The sequence below is a fragment of the Pezoporus occidentalis genome, unplaced genomic scaffold (assembly GCF_034315485.1).
Source record: "Pezoporus occidentalis ecotype Australia unplaced genomic scaffold, CSIRO_AGI_Poc_V1 ctg93, whole genome shotgun sequence".
Classification (NCBI taxonomy): domain Eukaryota; kingdom Metazoa; phylum Chordata; class Aves; order Psittaciformes; family Psittacidae; genus Pezoporus; species Pezoporus occidentalis.
Window position 1 is genome coordinate 6,921,159 of NW_026916294.1, and position 13,497 is coordinate 6,934,655.

Sequence of the window (13,497 nt, forward strand, 5' to 3'; positions counted from 1 at the left end):
TACATCATATTCAGAAACAGGCTAAATAGCTCAGAAAATGGGGAAGCATTAACTTTGTTTGAAACCATAAGAATTTTGAACCAAAGCTGAGAGACACTCTCAGAAGCTTTCCATTTATTTCTATCCAAATCTTCCTTATGGAAAAAGTTTCAAATGAAAACCGCATTTCTTACAGTACATATTTTAACTGATGTAGTACATAAATAAGTTGAGACAAAGAGCACGAACTGAATTAATTCATGATCCAAACCCCAATTTTCTGTAAAACATACAATATTTCCTCTCCTATGAGTGTTCACTTCAGTCATTAGCTGCAGCTGAAGGCTTCACAAACACATTTTGAACATCTAAATACAATACTGATTAATCTATCATGCCAGCAATGCTGCATCTTCAGAGTATTTCAGGCTAACTGTATTACACCTTGCATATATTGATACTATCTGTCCTTAATCATACCATACTTTTTCAGCTAACATGTTACCACATCTTTTAAAATAGTTTTCGATGCTTTCCCATCACAGTATTATTCTTACTGCTTTACATTTCCCCTGTATTTTCCTAATAACATTTAAGAGAGTGAAACAAAAATAACTACCACAATCTACCCCGTGTTTCATTTCTTTCTATTTTTTTATGTTTCCTATATCATGTATAATGGTAGGATTGCCACTCTTCTCTTACTGGAATTACAGGGTGGTTTTCCCCAGCTTCCTCCAGAACAGGGTTAGGACAACATTCAAAGTGCTGTCACACCTGCCTTATTCCCTGTTTTAAACCTTAGGATGTTTGTTCTCAAAATGATCTTTACCATTTCACCTACTTCAACACTTCCATATCCGTAAATAAGCTTAATCAGTAATTTCTCACCCTGCTTGAGACAATAGAAGTGCCCAGTTTAGCTCAAGTGGCTGGTGTCCCATAGCTGTAAGATCTGAAATGCTCTGCTGGGTTTATCCCCCATATAAACTTCTCATTCTCAATTCTACAATCAGCTGTAACCATAAAAAAAACAAAAAAAAAAAACAAAAAAAACCCATGCTGCTTTTGTGCTCTGAAAGTATTTTGGGTTTAAAACAAATGACACAACCAAGGAAGACACAGAACCTGATGACTCTTTCCATCAGGCATACAAACAGTTACGTTCTTTTATAGTTTAAAGCCTTTCATTTTAACAATGGAAGATAAAAACATGGCTTAATTTATACCTAAAACAATCGTTTAATATGGTTGAAGTCTATTGATGGAAATCTATCCTTCTTGTCTTACATTACTGGAGCAAATACTACTTGTGCCACACAGGAGAATGCCAGTTTCCTAGGCTACTTTCAGTTAGCATGCTTACTTTTCAGAGCAATTTTACAGTATTTCTCAGCCCTTTGAGGCAGTATCTTTGTCCTCACCATAGAAAATCTCAAAACTCATGGCAGCAAAAGCACAGTGCCTGTGGAAGATGATGACGTACATATTTTTCTGTCTAATGGCCTGGGAGAAGAGGGTGGGAAGAGGAGCAGAGATAGGAACAGGAATCACTGACAGAATTACCTAAAGGCTTCAGAAATCCAGGAAAAAACTAAGCACAGAAGTGCACATGCTGATCAACTGAACACTGTGTGAATAAACTGTCCCCCTTTTTCCTTTTGACATGGAGGTGGCTATGGACCATGCCAAGAAAAGGGGAAAAAAAGGAGGATTATAATAACTCTTAGAGTTCTCTTTCCTTTTATCTGTCAACAGGAGAAGGAAGCAGCAGTCGACTTTCAGGCATGATACCTATTTTCTCCTGAACTACATCTCCCAGCAGTCTCACACTGCACAGGAGACCACATCCATAACAGAAGTCAAGCGACTGCTACGGAAACTAAACGTTGCATCTCTGGATGACTAAATCATATTAACACCCCTTTCTTGCAGCGCAGGGATGCATACATTTCATACACACAACCAGTACTTTGTACTTTATACATGAGAATGCTACAGTGCAGGTGGAGTTTTACAAGAAACTATCTTGGAATTTAAAATATTTGCACTGGCACTGTTAAGCATCTGGTAGCAACACAGATTACACAAGTTTTAAAATGTTTTCATATTAACAATGGTTATTTGGAGAGGTTAAATGATTAGTTTAAATAAATGTGTTCCTAACCTAACACTAAAGCTGTGATTCAGATGATCAAGTAGCAATTTTCAAAATCAGAATTTGTTACGAGCTTGATTTCATTATTAGGTTTACATCATCTTTAAGTAAACAGAATAATAAAGAGGGCAAGCACACACTGAAGTACTGTAATCAAACTCGTAATTTCCTCTTCCATTTCTAGAATGCAGAAGGTTAAGAGCAAGCTACTTCACAGCTCTGCTCTGAAACATCCCAAATAAGCGCCCTCCCCACAATGCTAGGGAGGACTACTATTTACATTTTTTTTAACTCAAAGCAATAGTTCTAAACTTTCTTAGCCATCATTCTGCTGAAAAGACACTTAAAATCTATCCTTATGCATCTGCCTGAAATGTTGCAACTGTGTGATTAAGGACCTTCTGGGTGAAATGAAAGCTCAGTATCAAAAGAACCAGTTCCTGTCATGCTGTAAAACTGAATCCCAGCATAATGAAAGCACAGCTATACCCCTGTTATCATGTTAACCTGTTACAACACGGGTAAGTTATTTATGTACAGTGCATCTCAGTGTACACAGGCATCTACTGCTCATGCATATGCATTACACAAAACTGGTGAGTAGGTGACTGCAAAGGAACATGAAGACTCCTCCCTCCTTCCCATTTTTTCACCTTCCACTATTCACTTTTGCATGTTTCAGGTTACTTAGTACATAGGACATTCTTAGCGGTACCTCAACAACAGTGCAGGAAGGAAGTTTTGAAGGACACAACCCTCCTACCACTTTTATTACAGCAAGTTTAATGCAGTAGCTGCCAGTATTGAAACACTGCAATCCAATAAACTATTTTCAAATATATATACAGGCTACTCTATGTTCTTTTTTATTTTTATCACCACGACGTTTCACAACATCTTACTGCGCTAAACAGACCTTAGGTAAAGTTCTCAGAAGTGCCCACAGTTCCACCAGCTTTAGTAAGATACATGTTCTTTGGTATCATGAGTGCTTCTGAAAATACTGCCCTTCAACTTTCTTTCAAATGCTATTCTTATTTGAAAAAGATTCTGGGATATTATATCCCAGCTGTTATCCAAGCTTTACCTAACATTGATGACCCTTAAAAAATGTCCTTACCAGATGTCTTAGGATTTCAGGCCAATCCCTTAGTGTCTTCACTCTAGAGGGAGACTACACTGAAGCAGCTCTCAAAAGTTCCAGCCTTGTTCCAGTGAAATTTCTGCACAGTTATCATGGAGTTTGCTCTGAAGCAGAGCAGACTCCAAGGAGGTTCCTGAAGTCTCTTGAAAAGGCAACAGGAGGAGGCCAGGATCTCCTCACAGAGCATGACTGCTCTGTTGCTGCTTTCACAGAAATTTCAGAAGACCAGTAAAGTAAACTTATTTTCCCCATCCCTATTAAGCTGGTAGTGTTTCTCACTACAGAAAACTCAATAACTTTTAGTTTTACTGTCTGTTTCTACACCATGGGTATTAGAGAGGTATTTGGGAAAGATAAAGTAAAATAAAATAAACACAAGCAGGCAATAATTCTTGATCTCCAACTCCATTACTGAACCCAATGTTGGTTTTAAAATGGAAAAATCAAGGCTAGGCAAAAAGATTACAGTAATATTATGGTTTTGATAGAGTTCAGGTACAGTAAATCTACAAGAAAAACATTCCTTATTATGTTAATGAAAAATAAAACATCGTAAGGAGCAAGCAATGCTGTTGATCTCAGTGGGTGATTCTGGTCTCAGATTGCAAAGAAATGGGCAAATGATAACAAGACACCTGATGTTAGATGTGGCTTTGGAAATCCTCTTCAGCAACACAATACTTGCCTTGAAAAATGCAGCCTCTCAGTTTTTCTGGCACCTGGGAGAAGTTACTTTGCTCGCATTTTTAAGTTAAGATTCAGCCATTTTCTCCATGTGTTTCAATGTAAGAGAAGGGTAGAGGCAACCTCTGGGTTTTATTTAAGTCCTTTTTTCTTTGTTTATTTACCCAAGCCAGTAAATAAAAAAATCACCTTGGTCCACAAGGCAAGAGTGCCTTTCCAGGAATAAGGAGCCTGGGAAGACTGAATACCATAATTCCCTCAAATTCTGAAAATTACCACTGCTGAATCACAGTGAATGATCACTGCTTTCTGAGGGGAAAAGTGTAATTGGCTGTAGATCAATAAGTAATTTTATTCAAAAGGAACTCTTCTGTTCCTGAAAGTACAGAGATTCTTAAATAAAAATCAAACTACTACATTAAGAAAGTTGCGACTAATCTAAGCAAAATTTTAGACTGCCCTAGTTACATTTATCTCAACTGATTATTTATTTGTGTTGCCATAAAAATCCAGATGCTTTCGATTTTGATTGCTAGTTATTTGCTTTAAGGCAGCTGAAATTACATTTTCAGACTTCCTAGCTTGACAATCTTGCTTTCTGCTAAAGATTTATCATCACAAAGGAATGGTGAAATCAGAGGGTAAATTCCAGTATTAACAGTAAGCACCGTCAACTGTGATACACTGTAATTCCCTCCTTGGATTCCAGATTAGATCCTCCAGGATTAATGCACCTTCCTCTGACACCGCTAAATCCTGTTTTATGTAATTAGATTGCAGTAAACTGCTGCACCTGTACAGGTATGCTTTTTTATTGTACTGTAACTGTACATGATATGATTTTTAATTGAACAGCCATATAAAGTAGCCCTGTATAAATGCCTGACACGCTTTACAGTACTGTATGCTATAAACCATTATCATTTAGCTCACCATTGACCAACCCTGAAAGGTTCATTAACAAACCACTGTATTTACATTAACACAAAATGCATTTTAAAAAATACAAATATAAGAGCAATCAAGACAAGAGGAAATATCAGGCATGTGGAAATAATACTTACGATATGCAGCTCTAAATAATCTCCAAGCCCAGTAGAACTGTCCACTCGTACCAACACAGCTTCTTTCTGCACAGTACTAAACCCTATTGCCAGTCTGTCTGCACGAGTGCTTGGCCGATCATTAGGAGGCCACGTGTAAGTGATCTGTCCACCACCTTTGCTAAAGATGTATGTTGTTCCCGCTGTAAAACAGGAATAAATATCATCAGCTCACTTGCACCAATGCAAACCGACACTCTACAAAAATCAGGATGTTCTCATATAACAAACAGATTCATAGAAACAAACAAGACTATATTTAAACATTTAGGGGCCTTTAGCTCTGAAAATTCTGCAGTAAGCGCAATATTAGTGTTTTTTATATACTGCAATCAACACAAAATATAGCAATTGCAGTGCCTTAAAATACCCTAGCTCTGATTCAGAAATGCATATCTATTCACGAGAGTTTTTAAGCGTATGCTTGAAGAACACGTTTCTGTGGTGGGCAGAACAGGAATGGGTTGAACCAAATGCTCTCCCAAACTGGGGCCTCTGCAGAGAAGAAATCAAGTACTTCCAGTTATCTCCTGACAGACAAGAAATGCAGCTCCTTACACAATGAAAATGATACGCAGTATATGATAGATCACTGTGCCCAGCAAAGCAAGACTGTAACAAATACATTCAGATAAGACTACTATGGATCTGAGGTTTATCAGCCTGTGGCAGATGGGGATAACAAATGGAAACATACTTTACTTGTCATGTCGGGACAAAAAGAGATCAGTCGACCATCTAAGTAAGTAATGGCTTATTTGCATAATGCTCAATGGATAACTCACAAGAGTGGAAATCTTAACATGCTATATCCAGTGTGCACTTACAAAACCCATAATGTGTTTTAAACAAGTGTTGCAATCTAAAACCACTTAGCACTCAGATGCTTAATTTCATCATCTGCGTACTTCCTCTGCGCTAAACCAGCAGCATACCTGGACATTTTCCATTTAAAACTTATAGCCTAACAACAGCATCTAGCAGGTAAACGTTACATGCAGTTTCATCTTTCATTTGTAATGTCACTACAAGCTGTCCACTTCTTTTCTATGAAGACAGATCAAAGCTTGGGGAGATGTCAGTGCATTGTAAATACAGATGCTTGATTTTCCTAGCTGTTCTAAGCTGGCTCACTCTGTGGCTACTCTCAGTTTTATTAGATGCAATTCAGTTTATTCCACCCAATACTCTCACTACACACTTCCCATGTTCAAGTAAGGAGATAATACGTGACAACATGTAATTTTCCTACTTTCTGTCAAGATTGACCAAAAATGCTGTGAGGACCTAAAATTCCTGAAACACGTCAACTTTTAAAGCCAAAACCAAGAAAGGCTGTACAGTTACACCACTCCTTCAACTTCCAGATCAAAATCTTGCTTTACTGCTGAACAAGACTGCTTTGCGTCAGTCTCAAAGCAAAAAGGTCACCTGGTCTCTTTGAAAAGATATCCTGCATTTACTCCTATCATCGGTTTTTCTTTACGGAATTATGTACCTACCCATTAGTTTTTTTCCAGTACAATCAATCTGTAACATTTTATGCACTGTGCATAAATGGTAAAGCTCATTTTATATCAACACACTTGCAGGTTTGCACTGTGCTTCAAATAGATCTCTTGGCTTTTCTCTCGATGGCAAAATACCAACCTACATGTGTTGTAGGAAAACCTGTCAACTCTCTTTAGCAAAGGCAAACACAGTAACATCTGATATCTAAGGTTTCACTTACACTCCAAGTGAAATCAGGATTTGTCGTCATTCCAAAGAATTGGTAAAGATAGGTGCTGTACCTTAAAAAAGCTTCGTGTGCTGTGCCTTAAAAAAGCTTGGTAATGAACATGACCAAATTGTGTCTGGTTTAGGAACATGTGTGACAAAAACTCCAGTCGTAGTACGTCCCAGAACAAAGATACATGAGACAGGCAATATCACTCTTAATGGTCCCAGAGTTCTCCTACTTGCTGCTTGTGTTGACTTCAAATCTTGAGCTAGTTGAGGAGTGAGTTTGGACCTTCCTGCAGTACATTTAACACTGGTGTCTGCAGTGAAAGGATTTATTCTGTGTTGATGAAAAACTGAGGGTGTGATCCAAAGCTCATTAAAAACAGTGTCAGCCTTTCTGTTGACTTCATAAAATACTGTGTCAGGTCATGAATGAGGTTTCTATAAGTAACAAAAATGAGAAGGCTAAGAAAAAACAACTCCTTACACCTCAATGTCACAGATGAAACTGTTTGAATAGTACATAAGATTTAAGTGGGAGTGAATAATTCTCCTTTTCTTGGTTGTAACAGATGTGTTTACCCAATATAGAAGACAAAGAAAAAGCCTGCTGAGCCATGGTGGAGTCATATTGAATACAATGACCCAGAAATAAGTCTCCAGATCTGAACAATGAGAGACTCTGTTGTTCTTATTCAGAGTGAACCTCTGACACAGTTCTTTGTTAAATACTGCCCTTCAAATAAACAAATGAAGAGCAATTTGTTCCATACTGCTGCTGCACTGAAGCCAAGGTCAATGTCAGCAGGGCTGGATAAATCTAGCTGTAATTCTTGAACTATGTAGAGTCAACATCAAAGTTAAAAACCTTATCTTTCACCTATGGTAACATGTGGCTTATGGCTTTCATGGCAAAGCTTTCCCTTCTTCGTAGCTGACCATTCTGTAGCTCTTCAAACTAACTGCATGCCTGGTAGCAGCCTGATGAATCCATGTTGATGAATACAGCTCTGCCTCTGTCTAAGCTGTATAGGGAGTCACATTCTTTGAATTTCCTGTATTAATTATGAAAAAAATGGGTCGGAAGCCATTTGAGAATAGATCCTCTAGTGTTTGTATTTCAAGAAAGACAAATATAATAATGTAAAATTTATTACTCTGGGATTGATCTCAGCTTATAGTCCAACCTCCCATTAACTATTAAAAGCAAGAAACCGATTAGTTGTTTGAAACCACCCTGCTCACCAACAGAGGAAGCCTAATTCACTTGCTCCATGAAGGCTTTTATGCTCCCTGACAAACCTCATAATGTCTCGGCCGTTCTCTCAGAACACTGTCACTAAAAACCAGTCATTCTTCTTCTTTCTCTTAGCTTATGGCACTGTGCTGTTTGGAATTTATCATCTCAAGAGACTTGAAAGCAGAATTAGAATGTCAAGAATAGCAACGCCATCAGCACAGTACTTGTAAGTAGGCAACTCTGTAACATGCCAGTTCTATCTCTCAGCCACAGAATTTACTGCATAATTCTTTACACATCCATGCACCTACACAATGTTTAGGAAAAATGTCCATACAGCTCTTTGAAATTCCTAACCATAAAAGCGTAGTTTCTATTGTAACAAATTGCCAGTGGTCAAGATACAGTAATGTTTTTTAATGGTCTGGGTCCCTCAAGTCTTACTTGTTTGCAAAATTCATCTTTATGAAATAGAGCATTCATTTCAGCACAGCCTGGCAGCAACTCAAGGACATCTGCTTACCTATACAGTACTAAGCAGATAAATATTTTGTTTAGTACCCATTTACTGTATCTATTACTGTGTATGACTGCAAAGCTTTTCAATATTTATTGCTTTGAAGTCACATTTGATGCAGTTTAATAGTTTGCTCAAATCAACAACATACCAACAGCTTTCTACCTTCCTCGTGTTCATCCCCATTTTGTGTTCATGGTATACTGCACTAGTGTACATAATTCTCTTTTTCCCACATCATGTTAGTAACCTTAATGTTTATTTCCAACATTCACATCAGGTTTCGGATGCTCATTAAGTGAAAGCAATGGTTTAATTGAGCTCTGAACCCCAGTGAACTGTGATTCTATCCCACTTTGTAGCTGAAAAACTAAAGACTGAAGCCTATAAACGTCAATAATGAAAACTATCAGCTGCTCTTTCATTAACAGTAAAGCAATTTTTAACTATTACAAAGAAACATGAAGGGTAAGCACTGCTGGTTATAATGAGAAATTACCCAATAATGTGATTTCTTCCTTCCGGATATTATCAGTATTTTCTTTCATTGTGGGCTAGAATGTGAACCATCTTATTCCCACTGGTAACTGATTACTTGCACTGATAAACCTGCTGAATCCAGTGAGACTATTTGTGCAGGTTACTACTAATTACCAAGAGTGAAGAAGTTACAACATTAATATATATACACACACACACACACACACACACACATACATTTCCCAAATATCTGTATGGAGGAACTAATCACACTTCAGGGCAGCATACAGATCTCCATTGATACTTCTTGTTACATTTTCATCTATGTATTTTTATCCTGCACAAGCTGAAGTTCCAGAAAAGTACACAACATTTCCATATGTAGATTTGTACAGATTTTTCTAAAGTAAGGAAAAGGAATGCTTCAAGTCTGAAGCATGATATCTTGTGGGGGGAGACAGAGGGGACAGTGTCTAAATGATCTGTTTAGTGGATGAAAAAACAACTCTTCCATGTGTTTCCTCTTAGACTGTGAAGTGTTATTTATACAGAACAAAGAATATACATGCCACAGGGTTGAGGTGAGGAGGGAATGGCCATTAGGGTTAACCATGGAAGGAAGATGGGAAGAGCTGCTGGAAGAAGCATTTCAAACTAAATGTCAGATTCAACTACTTCCTGAAGGCATTCTGTTATGCTCTCTCCCACTAATCTGGGCAGGAGCCTGAATACGGATTGTAACTGCTTTGCTGCACCAACAACACGAGGCTTCTCTTAAGTACAGTCTATTTAACAGCAGAAGAGGTGCACTGGATAGGGAAGAGATTTTCTAATAGACAATTGCCTGTAGCTCTCAAAAAAGAGACCTTGAGCCACAGGGGTAGGAATGGAGAATGATGTCTCATTTTCTGGCCAGGTTCCTCTTAGATTCGCAGATAACAGGGCATAGGAGCGTTTTCATGATGTTCCTTTTGAACATCACAAAGCTGAATTTGACCACACTCAGCTTGGAAAACCTTAAAGGGTCACAGTTTTCCTGGAAATTGAGTGCCATTCAAAACAATTTCTGGGGCTAGCAGTCTTACCATGCCAGTATATTTGTCAACTGTAAGATCACAAACTGCATAGCGCAATTCCTTAGTAATAAGATTACTTCATTCATTGATCTCTCATTCTGTCAGAGTAACTGTAAGACTCACTGACCAAACCAGCATTGACAAAGACTGCTGCTGTTGGGGTTTGTTATCACTATCTTCATTAATTAATTATATCATCTTTCCACATCAGGTAAAGTTGCTAATGGAATAAAGAGAATGCAAAATCTGCCTGCTGTCAGCCTCCTGTGGCACCCACCTTCCACTAGGCTACAGCTAAGCTCTAAAATTCAGTGTATCTGTTAAAGAGACTGAAGCCACATCATGTTTACAGTGGCTGCTGCTAGCTGAACCTCCAAACTTCCAACACTGTGTCTAATACTACTGAGGCATCTGTAATCTCTGCATATATTAATGCTGCACTGATGGTGATCTAGAAGTGGAACCTGTTTCATCACACAGGACATGTCTTGAAAGTTGTGGTCAAGAGGCTAGCTTCACCCAGTAGACAATAACTAGATGAACATGACGTCAACCAGACCAACCAGCACCCTAAATGATTCATTAAAATGAGCCAACAAAGCAGTATCCCCAGTATATAAAAGAAGCTGACACAGAAATGCCCTCACCTTGTTGCTACTCTCTGCTACCTCTATCCACCAGTCAATGCCAGTATTAAACAGGTAGAGATAAGAAACAGCCTCCTACATTCCTTGATAAACAGAAACTATGATATGGAGTTAGTATTAATTCAAACACAACCTTATACTGTATTGTAGAAATCCTCTTCCCAATCCACTATAGAGACTCTGATTTATCAGAGCCAACAAGGCTTTTCATCACACTACCTTCAAGTTTTCAGGGTTCTATAAAACAGTGCTGTGCATGGTTTATGATATGCGGCTATCCCCAAGAGCTGTCTCCAGGTAAAGGTCTATGTGATAATAGAACAACAGTCTCGAGTCAAGCTGAGCCTCCTGGCCTTTGCAATGACATTTATTGCAGATCCAAGGCAGTAACACAGAAGCTTTTTCCTCATTTTTTTCTGCAGACCACTGAGGAAAGAGCTGCTTTAGGTAGCTTAACCAGCTCGGCACCATGCTCTCCCTCCATAAACACAAAGGCATGCACACACAAACCGAAAAACAAACCAGCCAGGAAAACCAGGAAAACACTCCTTTCTTACTTCTTCTTTCCTCCACTCTATGGCAACGGTATGTGCACAATACCACGACCTGGTAAATGCTTTGTAAGTGACACAACAACATTCTCACCCATCTAAAATGATCCACAGGGTCTTCCCAGAATTTGACTTTCTGGCAACAGGCTCTTAATTAAAAGGAGTGCTCAACATGAGATCGATCACTAGCTCAACTGCTAAATGTGCAACTATACCTTTGGCTTCAAACACTCGGACTGAAGCATGGTCTGATTCCAGTTAATTCTCATCATTTTTTTCTGAGAACTCCATGGAACATGGTTCATGGAATTCTCCACTGAATCACAGAATGGCTTGGATTGGAAGGGATCCTAAAGGTCATCTAGTTCCTTCCCCCTGCCATGGGCAGGGACACCTTGCACTAGACCAGTGGAAGCCCCACACAACCTGGCCTTGAAAACTAGGTCAGGTCGTACCTTTCCCACAAATGTAAGAAAGAAATGCTTTTTTTCCATGTGGGAAGATTGACAAACTTATTTAAGACCCTTTAAATGTTAAAGGTGTTATACAAACACAAACCCTCCTTGTTTCTCTCTTTGTGCTTTATAGCTCATGGTTTATATTTTACACTGCACACCATAATAAAGTGGTGGTGGTGGTGGGGAATACTCCATTCCAATTCCAATTGCTCTTGTTATTTTAATTCCTCAGTTTCAAACGTGAAGTCTTATTTTTAGACATTTTTGCTTTGAAGGATAAACTTATGGAGCTATACAACATATCCACTGTCCTTACTCATTCTCCAATAGCTTTTTAATCCAATAGTCAAGTTCTGCCAAATTTGAGAGAGGGGTAGACAGCAATTTCAAACAAAATTCACTCTTAGCAGTTTAATGAAAATCAATGACTGTGAAAAAGAGAAATCTGTTGAGCTCAACTATTATATTTTCTGCTTGGCACTTGGTAATTGCTGAATATTGGTGGGCCAGGCAATACACTCAGTGTACTATGCTGGCCAGACAATGGTGTTACACATTTGAAGTGTCATCAGTAGCTCTGGGAATACAGAGGAACAGAAGCTATTGGATTTTTACAGCAAGAGAGAGCAACATTTGGAAACAAGGCACCATTACATTAAAAAAAAACCAGGATTCATTATTTTTGCTGCTTTTAGAATAAATGTTCGTATTTCAACAATGAAATTTATCTACAATGAGAGTATCTAGCTCTACTACTTTCAATAGGATCACTAAGGGACAAACAACTAAAACTTATGAGTGATGATGGCTCAACGGATGTGTACACCTATATGGAACAACTCTTATGCAGCTTAGTAGCAGCATTACAAGTTAGCATCATTCTTACCATCATAAATGACACAGTTGGTTAAAATGAGTTTCACAGAATTTAAAGAATTCTTCATCTGGAGTGATTCTAATATCTTCACTCAAACCAAGTAGCACCTACACCTCAAATGACCCCATTCATTTACATTAGATCACTTAACCAGAGTAAAGCACTACTCAGTTTGAGTAGGCACATCAAACTAAGAGCTTTCAATTTTATTTAACATGAATATAATTTTGAGAAGGACCTTAGCTAAGAAGAACTAGCTGAAAGGACTCCTAAGAGCATGTAGAAATTAGAGTATCTGTTCATCTGACTTATTAACAAAACATGCATTGATTTACTGAATGCCAATAGACTTGATAGTATTTAAGCACTGATTCTGTAAAATTACTTTGATTAGCTTTGAAACGTCCACAGAAATAAAATTCTGGGGTTTGTGGATCTCATTATCATGTCCGTTTTTTACAAAAACTATGATTTATTTTATTAAAGGGTTCAGTCTTTCTAATGCAAATCTGACACAGACTGGTAAAAGAAAATTACTGTTCTTCTCCAGAATCTCTCAGTTTAAAAATTCCACTGGCTGCCTATTACCTATCACTTTTCCAGCATGGGTGGCTGTTCAAAATGAATTTAGAACTTTTCTGCATGAAATGTAAGTCAAGTAATTCCTATTATTGCCTCGCACCTTTATGTAATATAGGTGGTTACAAAATGGTATCTTTCTGAAATCAAAGCTGCTTTAAATGTCATAATGCAGTCAACATGAAACATTTTAATCCATTATGACTCTATTAAAGGTAGCAAGGATACATGTCTGCTTCTGAAAGCTTGCCAAAAGTCAGATGGGAAAGAAGTCAAACA

At 38.1% G+C, this 13,497-nt stretch overlaps 1 protein-coding gene across 28 annotated transcripts in view; it reads right to left on the reverse strand.

The window, feature by feature from the left end:
• Nucleotides 1-13,497, reverse strand: part of NRXN1 (neurexin 1) — a 682,391-nt gene that overhangs the window by 210,180 nt on the left and 458,714 nt on the right. For all 28 annotated transcript variants that reach the window (XM_062605796.1, XM_062605795.1, XM_062605797.1 and 25 more), the window contains one exon: nt 5,030-5,211. In XM_062605796.1, coding sequence (XP_062461780.1) covers nt 5,030-5,211 — 182 coding nt within the window. The remainder of the gene's footprint in view (nt 1-5,029; nt 5,212-13,497) is intronic.